Genomic DNA, 27055 nt, shown 5'->3' on the forward strand with positions numbered 1-27055 from the left:
ACAAATAATGTAGTGTATAAAATTAGGTATCACATGAAATCTTAAACAAAAGCAATAAATCAATACATCGATAACGTTTTCTGTGTGTTATACGTTGATAAAAATTGCTGAAGAAATTGTGCAGTTTCCAAGATCAGCTCATATCCTAGACACTAGGATTTCGGGAGCTTCCTAAGCAATGGTCCAAAGAAATTGTTGATTATCTGAAAAAAAAGACTAGCGATCCAATGCTTTCGAACATCTGCAATATGTGAGAATGGTCACCGGCACTGGCTGATTCGATTAATTTGAAGGAATTACTCCAACATTCTATCTTTGCAACTCATTCTGATCGAAAATAATAATTTGAAGGTAAAGTACAATACCTGGTCATTTTGCAACAATGTCATAATATTCGGCTCTTCATTCTTATTTTCCACAACAATTAGATCGACATCTGTTTTCTGTGCATGATCCACATAAAGGCAATCGTCAATGGATTCGCCTGACTGACAAAAAGTAGATTTTTTCGAAGCAGAATATCGGAACGTTTTCATTGTTTTGTCAGCTCCCCAAATAAGAGCTGAGCGTACGCGATTGGTCTGTGAGCAAAGGAACAGGTCTTTATTCTGGTCTAACATAGTACAAATTTGTTTGTTTCAAAACGCCAACAATTTCAATTGCGCTTAAAGGCATCACCCAACGAATCCGGGGTGGTACGGATTTCAGCCGGGTAATGCCTATACGGGGTCGTAGATTGTGGGGAAGAGGGTGACTCCGTTTATCTCTACCTGTACCAGTGTAAGCGGACAACCCAGGAATGCTGTTTCCTACGATATCCTCTATTGCAGCGTGCCACCCCTACGCCCTCCCGCCTGCGATTCGTCAAAAACCCATTCGGGTGAATCGCATGCGGGGCCGAGGCGCAAAGGTTGCGCATTGCAACAGAAGCCGTCGTAAGAAACAGCGTTTCGGGGTCGTCCCTTCACAATGATACAGGGAGAGATGAACAAAATCACTCTTTTCCCCACAATCTATGACCCAGTATTGGCATTACCGGAGCTACCAGACTCGTACCACAACAGAATCGTGGGGTGATGTCGGGGCTACCAGACCCGTACCACAACAGAATCGTGGGGTGATGCCTTCAGTCGGTATCGCAGGTTACTGAAACATTCCGAACGCGACCGGAACATAAGTCCACCAATTTGATGTGTACATCTTACATTACGTATGGTTATCGTCTTCGTTAATTTGTGAACATTGATATTTTCATTGCAGTCCTTCTCTTTATCGCGACATGTGATGTATTCGGCAATAACTACTGTCGGGTAAATACGCGGCATAGTGCGACGATACCACCACTAAAGAAGAAATCGATGAACTAATCGATAAACATGATAGAACCAAAAACAATCGCCAAACTCCGCTAGAATATCGTAGAACTGAAGTGGGCTGTTCCTGAGGAGATGGGTTTTGTTGCACTTTTGTTGCAAATAGTTGGGTAATATCATCACCAATCCCTGAACATAAAGTACTAAAACCATAATCCATTAACACAACTACCGACGTAAAAACAAACTCACCTACGAAATGAAATCTGTTCGTAGATGGTCTCAACTCTTCTTTATCTTCAGCATTCGTTGGAGAAACATCCGTTTTTTCAACTGTGTCCAGGGTTTTCTGTGGAACTGCTGGTTTTAAAGTGGTTCCATCTTGATGTCGTCGACGATGGTGTTTATCTGAGCGAAAACATCTTCGAAACCATAAGAGAATGATCGTGTTGATGACTGAGTTTATCCAGGAAAACTGGAACTTCCAGGTCATTTCAGTGGATTTATTTGTTTGGAGTTAATGAATATCCCACCAAATCTAAAAAAAAAAACTGTGGGTGTACAACTCCTTTTTTACAGAGTATGAAATTACGTATCCTCCTCGGTCGAGGCCTAATTTTTAAGTATTACCCATATAATGTGAATATACTAACAAAAAAACGCGAATCGCAGCACAATCCATTCGTCTTCGTTTTGTCTCGCGCTCGGATTCCAACATACGAACCATATTCGAATTTAAATGGCCCTCTACTTAGTCGCTAGAACGAATCATTACCTTTTTGCACTTCATAAACTGCACTCAACTAGGGTACAAAACGTACCTTTACGCGCAAAAGTCTCCAGGATTGCAAGCTGGTGGTGGAATTTTTTTTTATTCAGTTAGTTATGGCTTTTACTAATTGCTTTAATTTTCTCGATTCATGCGCTGGAGTATGCAGTGGATGTTGGAAACCAAGAGTCTTTTGGTCCTTTTCCTGAACCGATCAAGGAAATGATTTATGATTTATTGAGGTTCATGTTAAGGCAGAAAATAAAGACGAACAGTCGAACGGGTGGGCTGAGCACTGATTGCCGCTGCTACTTGACATTGACCAGTAATAGTCTATGCTTGAAAGATTACACCCTTTTGTCACGATCATCGATGTCAACGATGAGCCCTGGAAGAGTTCAACCGGGCTGACGTGACGCTTCCACGCTGCGCTTTCGCGGATGCTTCGCGTCAGCTCTGCCGAACGCATTCTCTTGCGAAGCTAAGTAGTTTGTGCTCCTGTGCTTAGGATGATTAATGATTAACTAAAGAAAGGAACTTTTTCGAGTTTAATTAGGTCATTCTCCTTCTTTTGCAAAACAATAGAACTATATTAATTTTTCAAATTTGATTCTATTACCTTCGTGCTTCTTTGAGCACTAATTTATTTGTTTATCATGGAAAGTACAAGCAATGCTGTTTGCTGAATTTCTGAACAATTAAGACATTTCTTCTCCTATTCTGAGGATAGGGGCAGGTGTAGTATAGCGGCTAGAGGTCCCGCTGCGTGCACAATCGATTGGAGGTACGAGTCCGCCCCCGTGTTCACCAAGTCTTTCATCCTTCTGGGGTCGATAAATTAGTACCAGGCTTGTCTGGAAGGATAAAAATACTGACTTGACACTCCCCTGCAAGTCACTGTATAGGCCAGTTACACGTTCGTAAACCTCTAACGATTCTGAATTGAAGTGAACGTGGGGGCGCATCCCGAGCGGATTGATTAACGCCAGAAACTTTATCCTTTACACTTTATCTGAAGGTAGCAGATCCAATTACTTCCGGCCTCGTATTAATACGCTTATCTACACTTTTTTTTAAGTAGATCCTTTGTGAAACTTCTGTTGTTCTACTGCAGTACATAGTATCGATGACTTGTCCATGGTGCTTACACAAGTATTTGTATCCATACTGTACTTTCTGTTTAGAATATGGTCATATTATTTTCTGACAACATCATGATTGGGTTTTGACAATTTATAGTACACGGATTTATAGGTATTATCCTAAAGATATCATAACATTGATATGCACATACCACGACGTCGTTTATGCCTCAGCAAGAAATCCTCCATACTTTTATAGAGCGGTAAAAAGTTCGCGTATTGGCTTCGCTCCACATCATCGCGTATGGTGAAATGACAATGCGGTTCATCACCATATCTATAAAATTCTTAGACGCATAGTTCCCAGCGACCAGCGATCGCCTATCCTATTTCATAGTGGTTGTAAAAGCACTGTTTCACTGACAGTAGTGACCTGTTCACTTCCGTTTAATCTTGTGATTCCGTCTATTTCTTTCTGATTGCCGTAAAAAACGGTCCGGAAGATACGAGTTCGAGCATTTCGGCGCCCCTTTTTTTTCACAACGAGTTCGATTGGAGCGCGCCAGCCTTGTGCAGGCGACGCATCTTCCGGGCCGTTTTTTCACGGCAATTAGGAAGAAATGGGCGGAATCACCCCCCTCTCCGTATACGAACACTCCACTTGAAATCCGTACCACCTCAGATTCCTGGAGTGATGCCTTTAAATAGACATGTTTTTCTTACCTAAACACTTTTTTCGGACATTCATTGAGGCATAACGGAATCGGGTCATTGGCCTCAGCAGGATAGCCAAGAGGGCGGGACACAGGGAAATCCTTCGTATTTTTCACGGTTAACCTATGGAAAACTTGCAGTTTAGCTGTTCATGTTGGTGACTGCCATGCTAAAATCAGAAACACGCACATACCTGTCTAAATTTTCGTTTTCTGTAATGTAATGTTTTTGTTTCGCTTCTTCCGAATCGAACTGAATGAGAATTTCATCAACTTTTTTCTCCTTCAAATCCTCCTCACAGTTTGTTAGGTCTGGTTTTGTGCGAAGGTCTACCGCTACAGCAACGTTCTCCGCGTTTCTAAGCTGAAATTAAGGTTAGAATTTGAGAGCGGAAATGAAACATTTGGCGGCTGCATAAATTCCTAGTTGTTAATTGTAAGGAACTTTATGGATCCCAAAATGACATGCAAAAATTGTCGAAAGATAGTAAATAGTTGTTAAATGCATAGTACATATGGATGCTAGAACTCCAAATAAGGAGGGCTAATGTCCTTGAACAAAGTGGTGCCGGAAATCTAATGCTTTTGTATCAAAATTTAAAAAGCTATGATTTCTCTTCCAATGCTGACAAAATCGTAAGCGATTGTAGAGGCGAGGAACAAAGAAAATGAAGGGGAAAATTTCTGGAAGTTTTTGTAATATACTTTCGAAAACATGTATGTATAAAGTTATCCCATAAGTTTCTTTCCACGATCATTGACACTTTAATTCCCATCTACCTGAGTTTTAGGCCAAAAAAGTCAACGATCTATCAAATCGATGGACAATCGATAATGGCTATATTGCTAATTGGAATATTTTTGTTGTTGAATAAAAAAAACTTAGAAAAAAATCAGAAAATTGGAAAAGAAATTTCTTATGGGACAACCTAATGTATGGCACATATTGAATGCAAATTGGAGCAAAATCTGCATAGAACATTACTCCTTTGGGTTCGTTAACCATCTCGATCCTGGAGATCCTTGCAATCCCAAGACATCTCCATTTGTAGGTGGAATTCGGTAGGTCCAGACAAGCTGTGTATCGTACATTATCGCCGATTTTATAGGATGTCTGGATGAAGAGATTAATTAGTCGTTTAAAAATTTTACTGGACACAAATTACCTTCGACTCTAAAGGAACACTGAGCAGTGAGCAAAAAACCGGATCGTCACCATTGCATGGTCGTATCGTTATGCTGCTATTTGGCACAACCTGGAGATAACCGGCACGTCCAAAATTCCTACTCAGCAGAAAATTAGCGCCGATACCTTGACCAACGTTCCATAACCATGTACAACATCACCATGAGGTTCACACGTGAGAAGAATCCGTTTAAAATTACACAGTCGACCGATAGAATCACCCATCCATCTTGGTGCAACAGTGACGTCACCTCGTACAGCTCGATTTGAGCAGATCACGCTCAACGCGTCCTTAAAAATTGTCTAAGGATTGATTGAGATTAAGTGCGGTTAATAGAGTATGGATTAAGTACGGTGCATTTTTCTTCTGCTGCCGATGAAATCTGATAACAAGAACCTTGACTTATACATTTACAACCATCTCACAGCAGACAAAAAATCGGGCTGAGCCGGGGATCGATCCCGGGACCTCTCGCACCCTAAGCGAGAATCATACCACTAGACCACTCAGCCACACTTATTCCCATTGAAACATTTCAATCCATCTCAGAATTCCAAACACGTCGCGTAGAAAGTGAATGAGAGACAGATCTGCCGAATGATGCACACAGCGAAGTGATAATCGCACTTCTTGGCTAGTTTTCGTCGCCTGGTGCCAGGCTGCGTTTGAAAATTAGGTATTCATGAGTTAAGGCCATTAATTCAATAAAACATCGAATTTAATCCTTTTCTCTAAAAAATAAGATATATTCCGCACCGCTTCCCATCTTCTCGGTCAATCTGCATTTTTACATTGGAATTTCGCAATTATATAGTCGGGTCAATACGACATGAAACACGAGTGTAGTTGATGTGCATTTACGTACGCGCTCGAAACGGCGCTGTGGAGGCAGCAGTTGGAACCGAGGTGGGCCCGTCGCCAACTGCAGCGATGGGTGGTGCCAGCAAGGATTTCACCACGCTCCTAGCCACTACGTTCCGCCGAAGCGCCTCGAAAGAAGCCGCGTACGCAATTGCGTACGTGTTTCATGTCGTTTTGACCCTCCTATGCACATACACAAATACACAAATATGTCGTGTTGGTGGATTCTAAGGCTGCGCGTATCAGGAAAACGTTCACTTTGGCTGAATATTGGTTCAGTACTCAATTTTGTCAAGAAAACGATTCGATCCACATAATCTGAACGTCTTCTTGCAGGAAATTTTCGCGATTGTGTCAGAAGAATTTATGACAATGAATTCTTCTCTCATTCCACGTCTAACCCGAACGTTTTCCGCGAAATTATATGGTCATGGCAGTCGTACCAGTAATTGTATGAAAGTAGCTCAGTTCAGGCCCTTAACGAGACAGGACCAGTAGTAGGGACTGGGTACGGTACGCGACTACGTGCAACCACAATGAGACTAAGTCCATTGTTTTTTAGTTGATTCAATGAATCCGACAATCTTCATCAATCATTCTCCTTTTATGTATTCTTGTAACTGTGTAGTTCTCTTTATTTTTATTGGTAGAAAAACATTTGAAAGCATCACCCCACGAATCTGGAGTGGTACGGGTTTCAGGTAGAGAGTTCCTATACGGGGTCGTAGAATGTGGGGAAGAGGGTCATTACATCCATTTCCTCCTAGTTGCCGCAAAAAAAGAGCCCGGAAGATGCGGCGCGTGAACAAGGCTGGAGCGCTCCAATCGAACTCATTGTAGAAAATAGCGCCCCGGAAAGCTCGAAACCGCATCTTCCGGGCCGCTTTTTACGGCGATAAGGAAGAAATGAGCGGGATCCCACCTATTTCTGCAATCTACGATCCCGTATAGTCTTTGACCATCAGAAATCCACATCACGTCAGATTCGTGGGGTGATACCCTTGAGATGGTTCTCCGCGTCTCCATGAACGACTGGAGCATGGTTTCATCGAGACATGTTTGCATATCACCTGAAATGTCCTCCGGTTACGTGATGTCTTGGAGGCATTCCCGGAAAAGTTTATGAGAGCCTTCTTACCGTACTCCGAGACTAGATATATTGGTAGTATTGGGATGATAATGGAAAACATAAAATCAGTATGATTTAGCTCAGTTACAAAATCCAGTCATATATACAAGTACTTTCAACGCTTTTATGCTTCCCATACCCTATTTTGATCGGTTGATGAGTTGACTTTATTTTTAGTCGTTTATTTTGAATTTTGTTTAGTTGCAAGATGAACAATAAATGATTAAATCGAAACATCTAAATTACGAATTAGATTGGAATTGTCGTAAATTTTCGCCTTTTTTCCTTTTTTCCATTGAATCCAATTTTTGATTTTCTGCATTCTTTCGGACTTTTTTTCTACTTTTTTGTCATTCTCCGCTTACCTCAACGTACGGGGGACGGCAAGTTGATAAACGTTGCTTCATGAACTCCAGCAATGACTGTGCGACAAGGATTGATGGATGGACATAGACGAGATCACCTGTCTGAAAATCTCAAATTTATGCTCATTTTCTGGAGCGATTTAACCTTTTTCAACTGTATCCAGTGCATCCTGGCGGTGCTAAACTAACTACAGTTTTCAGACCCCTGTTCATAATGAATGACTATCCTGAGTTTGCTGTAAAATTATTTTGAAATTGATTCACAGATTTTTTAGCTCATAAAAGGAAAGCCTTGCTCAGAAGACACTAGTGGCCTCCTGAATTCCTGTCGGTGATCCTACCATTCCATACTGACACAGGAACCAAGCATTTTTGACTTCTTGAACCCTTCACGTACATCACATGTGCATATCCTCACAGAATAAACATACTAAGTCTGCCTATACATTTGCTTGATAGTTTTCTATGAATCCTGCTCCCCACTTCCAAAATTGGAGTTGCACATTTCACAGTAAAAGTAAAAAGGACAAAGGATAAAGTCAGTGGGGTATCAATATCCACTTGGGATGCGCCCCCACGTTCACATCAATTCAGAATCACTTGAGGTGCACAAACGCGGAACTGGCCTATACAATGTCTTGAGGTGCACAGCCGATGTGTGAAGTCAGCGTTTTTATCCTCCCAGACAAGTCTGGCACCAATTTATCGACCCTGTAGGGTTGACAGGCTTGGTGAGCTCTAGGGCAGATTTGAATCCTCGACCGTGTGGCTAGAACGGACCTCTAACCTACTGCACCACACCCTCCCCAGTAGAAGTAGCGTATTATAAAACCGACAATTTTGGGATCACCTAGGCAGTAGATACAAAGAGGTGGAGGTGTAGTTCGCAGATAAGAGTGTGGTCACGGTCAATTCCCAGCAGCAATCCTGAGAAGAGGAGCGAGTGTACCACAGCGGATAACAGGTTCCGCTGTATCTGCACAATTAGACGGTGGTTCGGAACTCCTACAGCCAATCTTTCAACCCACAGTGGTCGATAAATTGGTACCAGACTTGTCTCTGAGGATAAAAACACTGGGATCTTCTAAGGACTCGCCGTCGCTAGTCATTGTAAGGCTTTTGTACGGGTACGGGTACGCGACTTTGTAAACCTCAAACGAATCTGAATTGAAGTGAACGTGGTGGCGCATCCCAGGTGGACTGATTAACGCTGGGCACTTTATCTACTTCAATCCAGAAAAATGCGAAACAATTTTTTGTATTGTATGCGAACTGCAGTAATTACTGCTCTTTCTCACACTTTTTTTCTGGATCGCTAAGCGGAATTCATCGTGATCATGCTTATCATGGTCAACTACATACATCCCATGCACTATCTGTTCGTAGAGAGATCCCAATTCCTTTGAATCCGTGATATCCTGCCTTTAATCCCCAGAAACGCTCGCGCTGTTCGGAGCTACGTATGTACATGTGTCTCACCTCACTCAGTGCCCTAAAATATGGCGACGGTTTCCTCTTTGTTAGTGGAACAAGGGTTTCTGATTGTATACGCTCCAAACTGGCTTCTGTAAGAAAAGTTTCAGAACATTAGGTTAGATAGGAGTATCCAAATCATGGTTGGTGAGGTGTCTTTGCACCTAACGTACACTCTGCTTTTCCTAAATAATAAATTTTTTAAGCTGCATTTCTAAAACTTCTCATCTTTGGAATTTGTATTCTCCAGCCTTCGTATGCAGCCTTTCTATCTGATTTGTTCAGGTCTTGTTCAGTTTTGAGGTTCAATGTTATCATACTGATACGGTACTACGGTACGTTAAATTAATTTTGAGGACGTAAATTGAAGAGTTAGTGACTATCTACTGCCTTACATCAACTCCTTTGCTTACCGCTTCCTATCTTCAAAAGTTTCCTAACATATATTAGATGATGAGTATCCGGGTCTGAAAGGTCAGGTTCGAGAAATTCCGCTTCAATTTCGACCTGAAATAACGTAGATCACTTCGGAATCATCTAAATATGAACCAAACGTCTATCGAATATCGTTTGCGCAACGCTTTCTGGCCTTTGATAAAAGGGTCCGGTTTGAATATCCTTTGGTAAAAGGTGCTCCGCGGATAAAGGTACCATAAAAAGAAAACATTTATCCTTTCTTTCTAGAACTGAAAATGCTTATCCGACAAACAGTTTGACATCGCAACGGAATGCCATTGTACCGAATTTGCGACAATAAACGAACGAAGTAATATTAGACAGCAGGAAAAAAGAAAAAAAAACAGAAAACGAGAAAAGGGAAGAGAGGACGCTAGTGATTTCCATTTCCCTCATTTGTATTGTTATTTGTCCTCACAGGAACAAGTGCAAGTTATCGAGCAAAGCGAAATCCACAACTTGCATCTACGGAAAATAATGTGACAAGTCTCCTATCAAGATTTCCATGGTTTTTTCCCCCAGGATCGGTTAGTTTCTTGTGAAAGGCATAGAGAACGATGATGTGACACCACTAATCAACCCGCTTGGCCGCGTCAAAGTGCTCGACGTTAATGCAGAGGCGTTTAGGATTTTTTTAACGACAGTCGATTTTTTTCATAAAATACCTCTGTTACCCGATTTTTTTTCATAAAATCGTCCTCGGCACTAATGAGCACAACACTTCGTACCCTTTGGAATGTAAAATTGTTTGATGCAAAGATTGGAGCTTCGAAATCACATATAATTCGATTCGAAGTTCTAGATTGCACTTTTTTTCTTCATTTTTACTGGTTTGGAGTATGAGAGCGGACTAATCAGTTTAGGATCCTGCCATCACTCTTTTTGGATTTGTAGAAACGCGCTCCTTTAATATAATACTCCTCAATTAAATCCTCCCCGCCTACTGATCGGGAAATTTCAATCCGGAAAATTCCCGCGATTGTTACTTTAAAGTGATTTGACCTTTCAGAAGAGGTTACACGATGTTTTTTTAATCTCTGCTTATGTCATTCGAATACCACTTGTATTTTCACCTCCTTTTCGGTGGTGATGATGATGATGATGATACCGTGTTCATTGAAAGGTATATATATTTTAGACCTACTCGATGTCCTCGTTGAATTCGATCCGAAGGCAACTCCCCAAGTACTTTATTATCCTCTTCAACCGCGACAGTGCTGAGATCGGCGAAAAAGTGTAGATTCCCATAAAGGGTGTTCTTATCACATAAGAAACCATAATAGCCATTTTCTTTCCAAATTACCAAAGCGCCTGCTGAGTATACTAAATACAAAGAAATTTTCAAATTTTACCCAATCAGGCTACTTCCGTTTTTAACTTACCGGTTGGCGTAGTCAGATTATGCAATGCTTGGGCGTCATCCCAATCGTGATTCACAGGGAATTCACGAGGTCGACAGTTCTCGGTGTTGTTAACACCTTCAACATTTGCAATTTTTGAATACCTTGAACTCTGGATATTATGAAGTACTTACCTCGGTAACCAAACTTTTCCTCATGTGCTTGTTCCCTGTTATACTTATCCGGATGTCGTTGGAACGGGATAAACGGTGAGAATTGCCGGCGACGAGGTTCGTGGAGCGACCGATTAACATGTCTATAATGAAGTGATGAATAATGTGGAGAAAGTTAAATTTAGCAGTTTTTCGCTTTCGAGCACTCAAACACTACAGTATAGTCGGATTGAAACGACATGAAGGGCAGTGCAGTGGCGTGAGCAGTTGCTCTCGAAGTGTTCTGGAAGTGGAGTTAGCGGTTGGGCTCGAGATGTGAACATCGCGAACCGCAGTGATGAGTGGTTCTAGCAAACGGTTCCCTCTCATTTCTTACCGCTACGCTGCTACGGGCGCAGCCGCTTACGTAACTGCACCAAACGTCATATTGCTTCGACCCGTCTGTATTTCGCAGCGGATAGCGAAAAAGAGAATGAAACGGATCCTTGACGCTAATTTTTGCAGACTAATCTGTAATTGCATATAAATACGTTGTTTAGCGTCAAGGAGCTCTGTCATCCACCGCAAGGAAAAAGGGATTTCAAAATAGGCACCGTTACTAATTTTCTTCAGTGGAGCGCTAAACGGGAAATTTTCTACACAGTTACCGAGTCACGTCTCGCTCACCAAGCATAAGCCAGAGTTATTAATGAGTGTATTTCTAGTATTTAGCTGACTGTAAGTGGTGGAGTGTCTGGGAACACTTGCGCACTCTGTTTCTCATGTTTATAATGTTGCTCATGGTTACCAAAGCGGAACCTTGCCATTTACACCAAAAATGTAAGAACTCTAACGGTAACAGTTATCCTGGTACACCCATTACACTGATGTTCACTCCGAGATCCGAGTATGTAACTACATTGGTAGAATTTTACATGATGATATGAGTACGGACGATTCTTCCCCACTAGAAGAACCATGGTCGGTCGTGACGTTACGTGGCGCGACCCCAGGTGGCGAATCCCTGTTTTTGTTGTGCTAGGATTGACTCACTCTATTTTATTCTATACTCATACTCACGACATGATCGGTCTTGGTCATGGTCTTGGTCGACAACCTAGAGTTGAGTGAGTGATATTTATTTATTTATTTATTTATTACGCTCAATGGCGTGCCATAAGGATGTGGCAAGGATGAATACAAATAAAAACAGAAAATATAGAGTAAAAAAGCAGCAAAGGAATAGAATAAGCAGGGAATAGTCCCGTGTACGATTCCGGCACAACTGTGATTTAGTAATTAGACGCACCCAAAACTCATGAAGATAGGTATTGAGAGTTGAGGAATTATCAAAGGGTAGGTATCCATTCACATCAGCCAAAAAGATGTCCTCTTAATTGAAGTTATAGGTACAGTATCGGCATTGCGGCAGGCGGGTATTCTGGCTCACCCCGCTTAACCGGTGTGATATGATCAGATCAAGTGAATATGATAACCACCAGCGGAACCAGAAGAGAAAGATAAAATGAAATGAGATAGGTTTCATAGCGCCATACTGTGCGAGATTACAGGGAAACGAGGTGATATAGGTCTGACAGTGCCAACTTAGTGCGAAATAGAAGCTGTGAAGATGAATGAGATAGATTCCGTGCCCTCGGAAGCCAAAGTAGAACAGATCCAACGTCACCAGATTTATGTGCAGCGCTCGAAAGTGGAACCGGTGAATGGAGTGATGTATTGGTACCACGAAAAAGCGTAAACCAACTAGAAAAGACGTCTACTAATGCTTAGAAATAAGCCTTAAAAATATAACAAGTTAGAAATTAGCAGAAACTCAAAAAACTGAATTAAACATTCCGCATGGCAATGGCTGCTGCATTCGTTCCTGCATCCTAGTGGGTTCCCCCGTATTTTCCTCTCCTCCTTATTCCCACCATGCTCGCTATGTTTTCTATATCGCTATTTTTTTAAAATTCCATATGCTGTATTTTCAGAAAATATACACATTCACACACCTGCTTAAGCGATAGTCAACAGTTGATATGATCCGACGCTGGATCCTTATCCTTATCGCTTATGGTGGTTTTGGTCCTGTCTGTTTGGGTGGTACAGATTTCCGGTGGAGAATTCTTATAGGGGATCGTAGATTATTGAGAAAGGTGATTCTGTTCATTTATTCGTAATTGCCGTAGATAACGGCCCTGAAGATAGGGCTTTGAGCGTTTCGGAGCACTATTTTCTACAATGAGTTCGATTGGAGCGCGCTAGCCTTGTGCACGCGCCGCATCTTCCGGGCCGTTTTTTACGGCAATTAGGAAGAGATGGACAGAATCACATCCCTCTCCATAATCTACTATCCCGTATGCGAATACTCCACCTGAAATCCGTACCACCTGAGTTTCGTGAGGTGATGCCTTTAATCAGTTAAACACTAGAATCACAGACGTTATTCACCCTCTTACATAGGGCGTCATTAAACATGTGTGGGAAGAACCTGAGTTAGGACGTGTCTAGAATAAAAAATGGAAGCCACATCGCCACTGCACTGAATAAGTAAGAAACTCGAATAGTTTTCCTTTTATTCGATGAAGATTTCGCATTTTTATCTTCTTTCGTTGCCCTCCCGTGACTGTCAAAAGTGCACCATGACTTCACGGACCCCCTGTACTGCGGTGGATCATAGTGGAACCATCGTAAGCTTCATAAGGACTGCAGCGATGAATGGTGCTGGCGAGGGTTCCTCCTCAATTCCAATCGCAGCGCTCGACCGCGCCGCTTCGAGCGCATCCGATTATGCAACAGCATCGAACTTAATGTCGTTTTAACGCAACTATATCAGTGATTGTAATTTCGAGGGTTGCAACAGACGGCGGAATTTTTAATACTACGTTTCATGTGACAAGGCAGCCAAACCTATAATTGATATGATCCGGCTGATAACGCGTGTGTAATCTAGGTGTACCGAGAAACGTTGTTTGATCATGCCTGTAACTCCTGCTTCCATATGTATAGCCATACTCGAACGTTCCTAAAACCATTCTGTTATTTTTCTTGTTGCTCTGTACCACTTTTTGCCCCAAATCCTAACTCTCTATTTTGATGATACGATTTTGTAAGTACGCTGCACCTCTAATGTGGTTATTTGTTGTTTACCTTACTTCACACCACTTTCCAGGTGTTTATGGAGAAGATCGTTCTTTCTTAATGTGATCAATTGTGCAAGATTTTCAAAAAAAAAAATGTTCACCGGGAAGACGACGTGGAGGAGATTGAGGCTCAAAGCGATGTTCAGTGATTGTTGGCGGACGTGACGGTGATATTGAACGCCCAAAGTGTTGCCTATCTTCAAACAAACGTCTAGAAGATGTTGAAGACGAGTTACCACGATATGTAGATGGTACCAAATGAGATGCAACGTGGAAGCCATTTCTGAAATACATACCTCCAATAGTTTAGCAAAGTGCTAACGGAAGAATGTACAAACCCACCTTGTCCCATCCATATTTCTGTTCCATGGTGGATACTGCGCATGAATGCTACCTTCTGTCACTCGCATCGATGGTCTTCTGTGACATCGGAAAGCTGCTTTTAAGTGATGTTGGCCGATAGGCTTCTTGCCGAGCGCCTAAAAACGGTAATTTTATCATCATCATGATGTAATCCTCATGAACAGGGATGCAACCCACGAATCTTCCAGTGGTTTACAGAGTGAAAGTTATTAAAATGAGAAACACTTCTCAGCCATGTAACTACATTTGTGTCACTGATATGATAAGATTGCCTAGGAGATTTTACGCTGAACACGTCCATACTTGCTTCTTGAGTAAGTAAAGCACGGAACCGATCTTAATGTTTCGTTGGAACTTCGATAATTTGAATTTGGTCTGGTTCATTGATGTTCATACTGCTACGTGTACCAGAATATATGAATGTCCGCCGTTTAGGCAAGGGTGAAAGATACAAAGATTTCTTGATTTCTTGATTCCTGTTGATCTTCAAACTGGTTGAGTGGGCGCCAGTAATTCTTCCATTTGTCCCGATCCAAAGTAGCCTAGTGGTTCTTCCTTTCGCGTGGGACACGAAGAGCATCATAATTTTCTTTGAAGGACTTCATGAAGAAATCTGAACATCGGGTCATCGGTCCTCCTGTTGTGCGCTTAATATCGCGGGGAACCCAGTCGCTCACGGCTCTGGTCCAACGGTTGTCGTTAAAGCGCATCACGTGTCCGACCCACCTTATTTTACTTTCCTTGTCAAACGCGGCGGCGTCTCTAATCGTCAATCACTGACGTAGAAGACAGCTTTGAATCCCGTCCCTCACTTGCGTGGAATGGGATACTCCTGGCACCACTCTCTCAATTGCGCGCTCAATGACGCTCATCGAATTTTCTTCCTGCTTGCCAAATGCACAGGCTTCCGAAGCATAGGTCAAAGCAGGAAGTACGGTGATGTTGAAGAGGTGAACACGGGCCAGGTTTTCCTTCAATACATCCTCGATACCCTTATAAGCTCCCCAAGCCGCTCGTCTCCTCCTGCCCAGCTCAGAGGTCAGGTCGTCCCTCATGTTCAATTCCCGACCCAGATAAACGTAGCTGGTGCATTCGGATATGTTCGTTCCGTTGAGCGTGAATGGGGCATCCGAGACCCATCCGTTACTTATGAGCATCGTCTTTTGGAGATTCAGGTGAAGACCGATGCATCCACATGTTTCGTCGAATTCGTTGCGCTTGGCTGATGCTAGATGTTATCAGTACGATGTCATCAGCAAAGCACAAATGCTGCAGCTGCCGACCATCAACCTCCACTCCCATGTCGTCCCATTTCAACCTTCGCATTGCGGAGGTTTCTCGAGGGTATCTGTGAATATTTAGGGTGAGATTGCATCACCCTGTCGGACCCCCCTCTTCACCTCAATGATGATATTCTTGTCGGATGGCAAAATTCCGATCGTGAAGTTACTGTACAACTCTCGAAGTACCTTCATGTACTGAGAAGGGACGCCTTGGTTGTCTAAGGCTTCTACGACCGCTTCCGTCTTAACTGAGTCGAAGGCCTTCTTCAAGTCGATGAAGGTAAGACAGAGCGGCATCTTGTACTCTCGTGATACCTTAATGAGCTTTGAAACAGTGTGAATGTGGTCAATCGTGCTGAATCTTTTTTGAAACCCTGCTTGCTCGCATGGCTGTCCTTCATGCAAGACTTTTGCATGTCACAGAAAGGAACAAAACGCAAGTTTAACATATCATGAGCATTTTCCAAACCGTCGTGGATGCGAGAAGTCTAAACACCATCTTTCGTAGGAATCACTAGTGTTATATGTCCGCGATATTTTCGACGTGCGACAGATGAATGACGGTACACTCGCCATTCGCGAATAAAAATGTTCCGTCACCGAATGTAGCACGTTTTTTGTACACCCATCTGTCGTCTATATCGTTGGTTCTCACGAGATCTTGTTGATACGTCTGGTCATTCTTTGCCTTCGCTCTCAAAAATTCATGAGCATCGTCATCTGGTATAAGTCAAGGTCAGCAGATGATAAATCAGAAGTGGGCGTGCTTTGTGAGGAGTTCAAGGACGTGATCGGCAACAAAAAGTCCTTCTACAAAATCGTTATCATAGACTTCGATGAAAACTAGAATACAAGATTGGAGGATTTCGAAAAATATTTCACCCTTTTCTCCGTGAATGACGAATGTACCATCATATACGCGTCACTTCTTCTGCTCTTGGTCCTCGAAGCAGTCACGCGGAATTCGTTTCTCTCTGCAGGTCCGAGAAGAGCGTGTAGATAGGCATCTCTGGATTTTGTTCTAAGAGCAAAGTCTGCAGCGGTCTGCATGTCGTGCTCGTGTCGCCAGAATTAAAGGCGTCTTGTGCAACTAGAGATGAGATCGCCTCTCACCTCTTCGCTCATCGTCTTCGCTAACTCCTATGAGTTATGGAGCCACCTTACAACAGAGAATCACGAGAATGGGGAAATTAAGCAATTATGCGTCCGATTCCGATAAGGTCGGAAATGTCGAAGATATCGAAGTCCTTCTTAGTTTGTGAGACGCTGCCTGTGGAGGTGCCAGTGTTGTGCATAGCATGATTGCGTTTTCTTTCTCTTTTTTTCCGTATTTAACCCTTCCCGTAGCATGCTAAAACACTGACGGACTATTGGGTCGACATTCTCGTTCCATTCGACAGAACATTCTAGATGTAAAATGAATGACAACGAAGAAGCAGAATTCGGAGTATCGGAGATTGGAGTAGCAGTAGAACAAGAAAAAGGATCACAGATAACCTGTGAATCAGAATCTTTGAAAAAAAACGGGTCGATAATATCAAACGAAGAATACTGATATGCTAATCCAGCACATAAGTCAAAGAAGCAGAAAAAGGAATAAGCACGAGGAAACTGATCTTGTCTCCTTATTTGAGTAGATATTCTATCTATTTTGCTGTTGCAGTCAAATTCAGAGGGATTTATACGAAATCTCGCACAACCTTTTTATTTGAGCAGCAAATTCAGGAGGGATCCGTGCCGCAAACCCACACTAAGCAGGCGGCACCGACCAATCACAACGTAGACCGCTTGACTTCGAGGCGGAGCCAAGACTGGTATAGCACCGAGTTGCATCACATGCGTCACGGCCTTTTGATTCTTTTCGATTGATTTGACTTTTGATTTCCTGTGAATGAAGGTTGGAATATTGGAAATTTTCATATTGAGAGGGATGATTGCGTGCATTTACGTATCATCTTGCCACTTCTGATTCAACAAATTCAACACTTTTCCACACAAAGAGTTAGCATATTTTCCTTTCATTTATTTGACAGATACCTCTTTATGGAAGTTAGATGCCGCGGGAACTCTTGATATATATGCTAACTATTCGATTTAGTGATGATTTACGTGACGAGGCGTCTACTCTTATTTCGCCTACATTTATGAAGAAGAGGCTTGGAATTGCTGACATGATGAATGCTTCCGTTGCAAGGCAACGTGCACCTATAGTCGGGTCAAAACGACATGAAACACGGGCATTTGCGCAAGCGGCTGCGCTCAAAGCGGAGCGGTGGAGCGTAGCGGTTGTGATCGTGTAAGGATCAACGCAACCGCCACACACCTCTGCAGTTCGCCATGGTCCCACCTCGATTCCAACCGCTGTCTCCACCGCACCGCTTCCGAGCGCGGCAGCTTGCGCAACGGTCTGTGCTTCATGTCGTTTTGACCCAAGTATAGATCATCTGGTTTATGCAATTTTTGCTTCCGCATAGGATAAAATTCTGGGCATTAGATTACAATTATCAGCATGGGCCCACTCACTTTTTCCTAGAGGGTTCTGGCAAACGGCGTAGGAAACGGCTTTTATTCTTGGGACCTTCCAATTTTGTGTGCTGCATCCACGAGCGAACATAATATGCTGCTGAAGAGACCGGGGTGTGTACTAGCGTTCTAACGTACCTTGTAGGAATTAAAGCGGTTCCCACGGCGCTTGTTAGGAAGATTAAGTGGAATTGTGTGGGGCTACGCTTATACTCATAATCTACAATTTTTTTTAATAATTTTAATTTTCACTAGGTCAGACATATGGTAAGAAAAAGGATATCAACGACTTCAATAACTCCTGTGTGGTTGTGTCCTAAACGATTCCACGTTCGGCTGTAAATCGATTTTAAAAAAATTGAATACAAATACCAGCGTTCACGAAAAAATTGTCAACATTTGAATAAACAGTTCAGAATTGTGTAAACTCCAGGAATCTTCACGCAACTCTGAACTTTATATTCGTATCATTCTATAAATTGTCAATATATGTAGGGATTAAGGAAAGACCGATTTTGTGCTGTTTACTGCTCAGCTTATTTAATTCGATGTAGTTTACTTGTTAATCCATATACGTATTTCATTTCGAAAGTACGTTAGAAGGTCAACATTCACTTATTTCACCCTTTTCAAAATGCTAGGAAGAATTGGAATTGCACCTGTAGGCTTAAAAGACGTTTCATTACGAATTTAATTACGGATGGAATTCGTAATTACATTTATATAAGTTCTGTTACGATAAATTTCTTCACCCAATTCAGTTTCTTATGCTCTCAGATATTGTTTTAGATTTAGATTTAAGATTTTAGATTTTAAAAGGTTGAATTGAATTAAATGACCGGGTTTTTTTTTGCTTCAGCACCCAGGGGCTTGTTTCAGAATCTTGCTCTCGTCCGTCCATGAAGAAGGTCCAGCATTCGCTCCTCCTTTTGTCTTTTCATCATCTTAAAGTAAGTCTAATTACATATTTTTACTAGAAGTACAAATAAGTTTTTCGGGTTTTTTCTGTAACTTTGAAGATTTATTCAGAGAGATTGGTGTAATATATTTTATTCAAATTATTGTCTTTCGTTATCTACGGCTTTTTTTCCATCTTACAGACAGCATACGGATTCCGCGTCGAAAAAATTCCTTGTCTTCTAGGGCGGTCCAAAAATCGACCCAACTTTTGTCTTTTAAGATGTGAAGTGCGTCAATAGTGAAGTGGCCAGGCCATGAGTCATCGACCGGAATAAGTGGTAGTCAGAATGAGCAAACCGGAATGTCTGGTAGATACAGTGGATGTGGTGGGACATCCTAACGAAGCGCCTCCTAAGTCTTCTTGACAATTTTTGCAACATGTGGCTGAGCGTTGCCGTGCTGAAGGATCACTTTGTCATGTCTCTCGGTCTATTGGAGGAGTTTGAGCTTTAATGCTCAGCTCAGTTGCATAATGGTTTCGCTAGGCTGAGATAGCTCGTCGGAGATCACTCTGAGCTGAATCCACAGATGATTCGCGTTCTTTTCCCCTGGTTGTGAAAATCGCCGCTTTTGACACGGCGAAGCCAGAACTCTCATGTTTTCATTGACGGAGCATGCTCCCATACGCTTCACACCGCAATTGATGTCCGTCAGCCGCACTTTTCTTCAAATTAAAACAAAAAAGCTGCGCTTCCCGCAATTTCTGCTTTGTCCGCACAGAAGTTGACACGGTTAGAGCACAAAAGAAATTATGTTGTTTACATTCCAGCGAAATGACATATACTGATTTTTAGAGGGAAATGAACTTAGTTACAATATGGTCCGGATGCAATTTAATGCTAGTTATATCCACCCATTTTTTACAAATCCTTCAAAACTTATTTGTACCACAAATGTCTAGTGCACATATAATATTATGACTTTGTTCGGATTGGACTAAATGTTCGGGCTTTAAATCCCCTTTCTTGCAAGAGACAGATTGTTTATTCTACTTAGGGACATCATCGTCAAGTGTGTGTAGGTTGCCTGCATCCTGAGGCCAATACCTTACATCTTTAAGTCCTAAGCTTTGTCGCCACCATATATTCGCCTTCTTATCAGGTTGATAAGGAAGTTTCGTCACTTTTCTAACTTTTTTCTTCTTTATTTCTTATTCAACATACACATACATACACTAAACAATATAATAGCCTTATTAGTCACTACAGTGTTCCATCTAATGGACAGGTCAGCGATCCAATTCTCGCAGAACCGGGAAGGCTTGTATTCGAAGAAGTAAGCGACTGATCGACTTATTTCATGGAACTTGGTGGAATTTTTCTTACCCAAGTAAGCCTTAAGCAGACAGAATAATTGGTAATCAGAGGGGCTATGTCAGGAGAATACAGAGGATGGAGTACTGTGTTCCATCCTAGCTTTTCGATTTTTTTATGCCTCTCAATAGCTAGGTGGGTTCCGTATTGTCATGGAGGAGATGCACCGGAGCACCTGTCGGGTGCTTTTCTCAAACAGCTTCCGCCAGTTTCTGACGCTGTATGGCGTCGTCGGCAGCTATGAGCGTGTTTCCTTACGGGGACAGATGATAGAACTGCATTTTCTCGAAGCTCTCAGAAGGGGGACCTTCTTGAGGTGCATGTCCGATTGTCTTCTTCTGAGGAACGAGCGAACCTGCGATGGTAGTGGTGCCGTGCACCAATGCGCTGTTGATGTTGCGGATGTCTCTCCACTGCCGCGACGTCATTCATGGAAGTTGATGCCTCAGTGCCACTTCTGTTGAGTTGACATCGTGTTTAAAGCTAAGGAAGGTATGAAGTAAAGTTAAAAGATTTTAACTTTAACAACCTTCCCCGCAAAAGATATATATATATATATATCTTTTTGCGGGGAAGCTTCGAGAATGTTTTAAAACTACCACTTATCTGACACATCATGAGCACCGATCAAGAGCCGAAAGTTCTGCACTTCTCAAAAAATCGTGAGAAGCCTTTCTTACCAACCTTATACACTTATTCGGCAACACTACAGTTTGTTTAGTGTCTTTTAGATACGAATGTAATGATTCTGTTAAATAAATGATAAATAATACATCATGGTACAAGTTTCTTCACGGACTTCCGAATTTCTTTTATAACCTATGCTCTCTCATCTTACCTATGTTCTTTGATGGATAATTCTTGTTTCACCCGGCTATCCATTATTTTGAAGAAAATAATGGATAACCGCTAGCTTCACCTCATTGGTAGGTAAATGTGGTCGTAATCATCTAGTGGTTCTCTTTGCTTTCCTATAAATTTCCATGGAAATTTGTGCACTAATTTCCATGGAAATTTGTGCACTAATTTCCTTCAAACACCATCATAAGTGGATAAACTAGAACACTGAGTGTTAGATTTTTTTCATGTTCAATAAAAAAAAAGTGGAACTGAAGCACTTTCACCTGGCTAGTGTAAGAAGCAGTTAGTTGCTTCTCTCCCTTGAAAAAAAAGATCCGCAGTGACAAGGTCTTCGTGGAATTATTCTTTTAGAAAAATTGTTCTTTAAATCTCAATTTGTCCGCGCAACTTCCAACTTTTACCCAACAATACTTATTCACCACCCCAGCAGCTATGAATGCTTTCAAGAAGAACGATGTAATTTTCCAGGATCTCTTCCTCCAACCTTGTACGACCTCCATTGCTGAGTCCACGATGGTTCATTTGGATGTCCAACGATGCGCAACGGAGCGCCGTAGCGTCCGTTTTGACGCGCTGAATAATTAATGAGGTAATCATCCAGTTTGTCCTCGTTTTTCATACAAATTGTCGCATACGCCAGCCAGACGGGATGACTTCGTCATTCCCACATTTTCGGGTGTGGGCTCACCATTTTCTGACTATAGCGTTTCTTATGACTAGTTATTGATCGATAACACTGATGCATTAGCGGCTGGCTTTTGTAGAAATCTATCGTTCTCCCAGAACTTCAAAGAAATCCCTTGTGTTGAGAAAGAAATAAATTTCGGAAATAAAGTAAGGAGTTGCCTTTTTGGTTAGAGTGGAAAGAAATGAAATGATTTATTATTTAGAAAATTCTCTCTATAGCGCTAAACAATTATTTAGGCTTGTTTATTTCACTCAATTAATTCCTTTCACTTAATTACTTCTTCAAAATTAGGCAACTACAATTAACTAAACTCTCTTCTTTTTGATAATGCTCGCCCACTGTATTGAACAACCATTTCCTCCTGGGAAACTCTCAATGTTTAAGAATAAAGCAAAGGCATTTAACAAACTACATATAACAATGTAAATATGTTTGTACTTATGTTTATTTTTGCGTTTATGGAGTATTTGACTTACTTGACTTGAACAGCGGGCGGCTATCCGCATCTTCGCAACGGTGTGTCGTCCTTTAACATATCCGAGCCCATCCTGTTTGATCTTCAACAACAGCTTCATAAAATAAAAATAATCTTCATAAAATCGATTCATCCATCGCTATTCATCTGTTTAAGAAAGAACTAACAAGTAAGACGAAACTATAATACTATTACCATAGCTTGCTTAAATCCACCTGTTTTCGATGAAATCCGCCCTGTACAGGTTTTATTCAAAGCAGGTGAACTTAAGTAAGTTATGGTTTCTAAGCTACTCTGCACAGCTCGTAGCGTACAGTTGTTGACAATTTTGCAGTAAACTTCTACCTCTTGCCACTATTTTTTCGCCTTCATTTATTCATTACTTATTATAGGTATGAACCATAAAATAGAAATATTCATTACTCCGGTATTCCAGTTTTCCCATATTATCAAAGTATCATGTTTTAAATATTTTCTAATCTTTAGATTTTTGACCACTGGATCATCTGTAGTTTATTATAATTAATATATGATGATATTGTATTATTATTATTATTATTATATACGATGATTAATCGATTAGCTAATTAAACGACACTTAGTTGTAATAACCTTTATCGAATGCTTGGATGTTGAAGCTTGCGCTGTTCAGTCACCTTAAACCATCATTGAACAAATAAAAGTGCTGTGAAATAAAAAAAGAACATGAACAAAGTAGTACTATTCGATGTTGTCACTAATAATAGAAGTAAATTAAGTAATAAATTAGCAATAATAATGGAAGCAATATACTAACGATACTAATAGTTAAGCTAATGCTAAGATTAATATAACGATTAACGATACTAATAGTTAAGTTAATGCTAAGATTAATATTTACACCAGTGTCAACACTATTATTATTACTACTTATAACAATAACGGTATTTATAGTAGTAGTAATAATTATAATAGTAATAACAAAAATAATAAGGATGAGTAATGGTTGAATAATAGTGTTGGTACAATAATAATAATAATAATAATAATAATAATAATAATAATAATAACAATTATAATACTAACAGCAATAGTAACAATAATAGCAATAATAATAACGGTATTAATAATACTAACTACATTACCCATGTTCGACTGTCTTTTGAATCTTGGCATGTTTAATAAAGAAGATCGATACCAATCGTGGCTACAGCTCAAGAAAATCAATTAATAACTACATTAATAATAAAAAATAGAAGGAATGTATAATATTTATAATAACAATATTCTATAATATATATCTAATATAAATATAGATATAATACAAATATAACATATATCTATAATTCTTTATAATTATATAAATAGAAAGATAGGAAGAATCGGAAATTTTTTCTGTTTCTAATACTCTATATGAGGTACCTGCAGGACATACTGTGGTATTAGAGCCTCATTTAATTCATTTTAATATTTTTTTTTAGTTTTTTATTTTTAGTAATTTTTTAAATTTTTCTTTATTTTTAATAATTTTAAGTGCAGTGAGCCAAGATAGTTGCGGAATCCTGAAATTGTGATCTACTTGGATTTTCTATAATAGAAACGAACTGTCATTTTCTCTCCTTTCGAATAACCGATTAAAATTATGCACATCGGAACATTAGAAGATGATTGCACAAAGATAAAATTGAGAAAGTAATCATATTTATTCATTTCTCACTTCTGACTTAGGAAAGTTTTCCTTTTTTCCATGGAGACCACTTCAAGTATTGATGTTAAGTATGTACTTTGGTTTTCCTGAGATGAAAAACAGGAAAGATTTTTTTAGAGCAACTCATCGCGTCAGGAAAGCCCTCACTCTCCGCACCCCCTTTTTTCCCCCAGTGACCCACACAGTGCTTATTGCGAAGACATTGTTTACACATGTTTTACATAGCTTCACGACATTTGATACATTGTTATGGAATTTTTGCGCAATGTGCTGACCACCTTTCGCCTTATCTCCGCGGGACTCAAATTACCTCATGGCCTCACTTCGTCCTGACCTGTCCACGGATCAAATTTCACAAAGCGATGAAAATTTGAGCAGAACACAAGCAAAACAAGCAATCAAATGCTGACCGAATTTTGTCGTCGTGAAAATTCCCTTAGTGATGGACGTCTCAGTACCGTAGCCCACAGCGTAGGTGACAGTGTGATGACACATTCCACAACGTCCGTGTGCTGCTATGCAAATGGCGCAGTGACGGATGTGCTATTGTCTGTCTGATGGTGAGTAATGGTCCTTTAGCAACGTTAACCACTTTAGGAGCAGAACAAGACCATGAGCGTTGAATAATTCCATTTGAACTTGCCGCCAACTATGTAGCATGCATTGGAGTACGGTGGCGGAAAAATCCCCTCCTCAAAGTGGTCACGTTCTCAGAAAATTTGAAGAAACGTAAGAGAAGCGATTACTAAAAATGGATTCACTACTCCCATCTTCCAAAAGGAGTAGAAGTAGATATTGGCTTATATTTGAGTTAAGTTATTTAATTTTTGGATATTTACATGTGCTGTTCCCCTAAAAATTTTTTATGATATTTGCCTGATCCACAAGCTTCTGAGTAATCAATAGCTTTTGCTCCAAAAATGCTAGCAAATATGTAAATTTATGTAAAAATTATAATACGTAAATGAAAACAATCGTAAAGTGTCCCTAGTGATCAATTTATGTACATTATGTATATTTATTGTCAAATTAGTTGACTTGTGTTCCTCCTATCTTTTACTATTTCTGTCTTATTTTTTATTTTCTGTCTTATTTATTTTTTGTCTTTGTCTTATCTTATTCTTTGCACACATTTGACCGTATAAATATATAGCAAGTTATTATTTTATTCGCTAACAAAAAAACTGAACTCTGCAAAAAAAGTAGAAAAAACATGTCCCTTTAGCTGCTTGTTTTGTTCATTTATTCTTAAATTCACTATATTGTAATCTGTAAATTCTAGGAACATTGAAGAAAAACTTGTCCTTAAAACTGTCCATAAACTAAAAATCTTGGGATTTTCTTAGAGAACTGTTATTTTCTACTAATTGAATATGGTTTAATTATAATAATATAGTATAAAACAACACATATAATGGCTGTGTAATAAAGGATAAAGGATGAAGTGTCTGGCGTTAGTCAATCCGCTTGGGATGCTCCCCCACATTCACTTCAATTCAGAATCGTTTGGGGTTTACGAACGTGTAACTGGCCTATACAATGACTTGCGGTGGCTAGCCGATGTGTCAACTCAGTGTTCTATCCTCCCAGACAAGTCTGGTACCAATTTATCGATCCCGGAGGGATGAAAGGCTTGGTGAGCACTAGGGAGGATTCGAACTCCTCCGATCGATCGTGCAGGAAGCGGACTGGCTCCTAACGACTGCGTTACACCCGCCCATAACGGCTTTATATGTAGTGTAAATGTTTAAAATGATAATATTACACTATAATATTTAATACAATTAATTATTTATTTATTTAAAGGCATCACTCCACGAATCTGAGGTGGTACGGATTTCAGGTGGAGTATTCGTATACGGGATAGTAGATTATAGAGATTCCTTCCATTTCTTCCTAATTGCCGTAAAAAACGGCTCGGAAGATATGCCTTTGGGCGTTCTGGTGCGCTATTTTCTACAAGGAGTTCGATTGGAGCGCTCCAGCCTTGCCGCATTTCTCCGGCCGTTTTTTTACGGCAATTAGAAAGAAATGGACCGAATCACCCTCCTCTCCATAATCTACTATCACTTATAAGAATATTCCACCGAGTAATCCGTACCACCTCAGATTCGTGGGGTGATGCCTTTAAATTTATTGCCAGCGAACAACACAGGAACGTACGCAGTGCTTTTCAGAGAAAAAAGGTAGAAAATCTAATGAGGGAACTTTTTGTGAAAATGAAAAACAAGTGTTTTACTTCCTTATTCGTTCAATAAAGTGATGCTCGTAATGGATTTCGGTCAGCTGTTTACTAATCCCCTGCTTTTGTTGTCAATATGTTAATATTCTCGTTATTAACACCTGATCGAATCCGTTCGGGGCTGACATGTCAAGTAGCACCGTACCCATCGGCTACTGTACTTTCCCCATACTAATCCAATGCACCTGGCAAGCAATATGGAAATTTATTGCCTAACAAGGATCTCACGAGCATCTCACCACTGTGATTGAACCTCGTAGGTGTGAAGTGCTCGTGCTCTCTTCATGAGAAATTCGCCGCTGGCAACGATAAACACATCGAAACCGATCCCGAGTACAATAGTTGAGGACGTCATGCTGACCTGCTGACACCTTGAGGAGATTAGCAGTTAAGTGTGAGCTGTGAGCAGCAGGAATGAGTGAGCTTTTAAGACCTTGGGGAAGTTTGCTCAGCGATTCTCGTCTTTTTTATAGAATTACAAATTAAAAGCTATAAAAATGTACTTTAATCACCATGGAAACGTTTTCCATGTAGTGCTAAACGTTGATGTAGTTTATAAAATAACTTCTACGTTAACAGTTTGTTGAAAGTTGATTTACATTTGCTGTGATATTTCTTTTCTGAATCAGATATATCGGAAACTCGTTTCATACGCCCGTTTTCTGGAACATTTT

At 40.6% G+C, this 27055-nt stretch overlaps 3 protein-coding genes across 5 annotated transcripts; all 3 read right to left on the reverse strand.

Moving 5' to 3' along the window:
• Window positions 1–152: 152 nt before the first annotated feature.
• Window positions 153–26736, reverse strand: RB195_002990 (uncharacterized protein; the record flags this gene model as incomplete). 3 transcript variants are annotated; one of them, XM_064200476.1, is made up of 25 exons in its annotated part: window positions 153–203; window positions 366–488; window positions 1206–1343; window positions 1405–1502; window positions 1566–1721; window positions 3377–3501; window positions 3888–4001; window positions 4072–4241; window positions 4863–4991; window positions 5044–5133; window positions 5190–5354; window positions 7420–7521; window positions 8899–8984; window positions 9306–9399; window positions 10493–10671; window positions 10731–10826; window positions 10883–11004; window positions 13754–13868; window positions 14088–14269; window positions 14329–14465; window positions 15162–15577; window positions 15640–15697; window positions 15750–15947; window positions 17382–17517; window positions 26621–26736. In XM_064200476.1, 25 exons carry the CDS (start codon window positions 26734–26736, stop codon window positions 153–155), a joined length of 3396 nt encoding a protein of 1131 aa, XP_064056357.1. The 3 variants fall into 3 exon arrangements, with proteins under 3 accessions (XP_064056357.1, XP_064056358.1, XP_064056360.1); XM_064200477.1 differs by lacking the exons at window positions 15162–15577; window positions 15640–15697; window positions 15750–15947; window positions 17382–17517; window positions 26621–26736 and having other exon boundaries at window positions 14088–14183; window positions 14242–14269; window positions 14329–14355; XM_064200478.1 differs by lacking the exons at window positions 153–203; window positions 366–488; window positions 1206–1343; ... (16 more) ...; window positions 14329–14465; window positions 26621–26736 and adding exons at window positions 19018–19099; window positions 20736–20856 and having other exon boundaries at window positions 15123–15577.
• Window positions 14377–14650, reverse strand: RB195_002991 (uncharacterized protein; the record flags this gene model as incomplete). The annotated part of the gene is made up of 2 exons (XM_064200479.1): window positions 14377–14465; window positions 14527–14650. 2 exons carry the CDS (start codon window positions 14648–14650, stop codon window positions 14377–14379), a joined length of 213 nt encoding a protein of 70 aa, XP_064056359.1.
• Window positions 21701–22552, reverse strand: RB195_002992 (uncharacterized protein; the record flags this gene model as incomplete). Its single annotated transcript, XM_064200480.1, has 2 exons — window positions 21701–21862; window positions 22454–22552. 2 exons carry the CDS (start codon window positions 22550–22552, stop codon window positions 21701–21703), a joined length of 261 nt encoding a protein of 86 aa, XP_064056361.1.
• Window positions 26737–27055: the final 319 nt, after the last annotated feature.

This window comes from Necator americanus, chromosome IV (genome assembly GCF_031761385.1).
Source record: "Necator americanus strain Aroian chromosome IV, whole genome shotgun sequence".
NCBI classification, from domain to species: domain Eukaryota; kingdom Metazoa; phylum Nematoda; class Chromadorea; order Rhabditida; family Ancylostomatidae; genus Necator; species Necator americanus.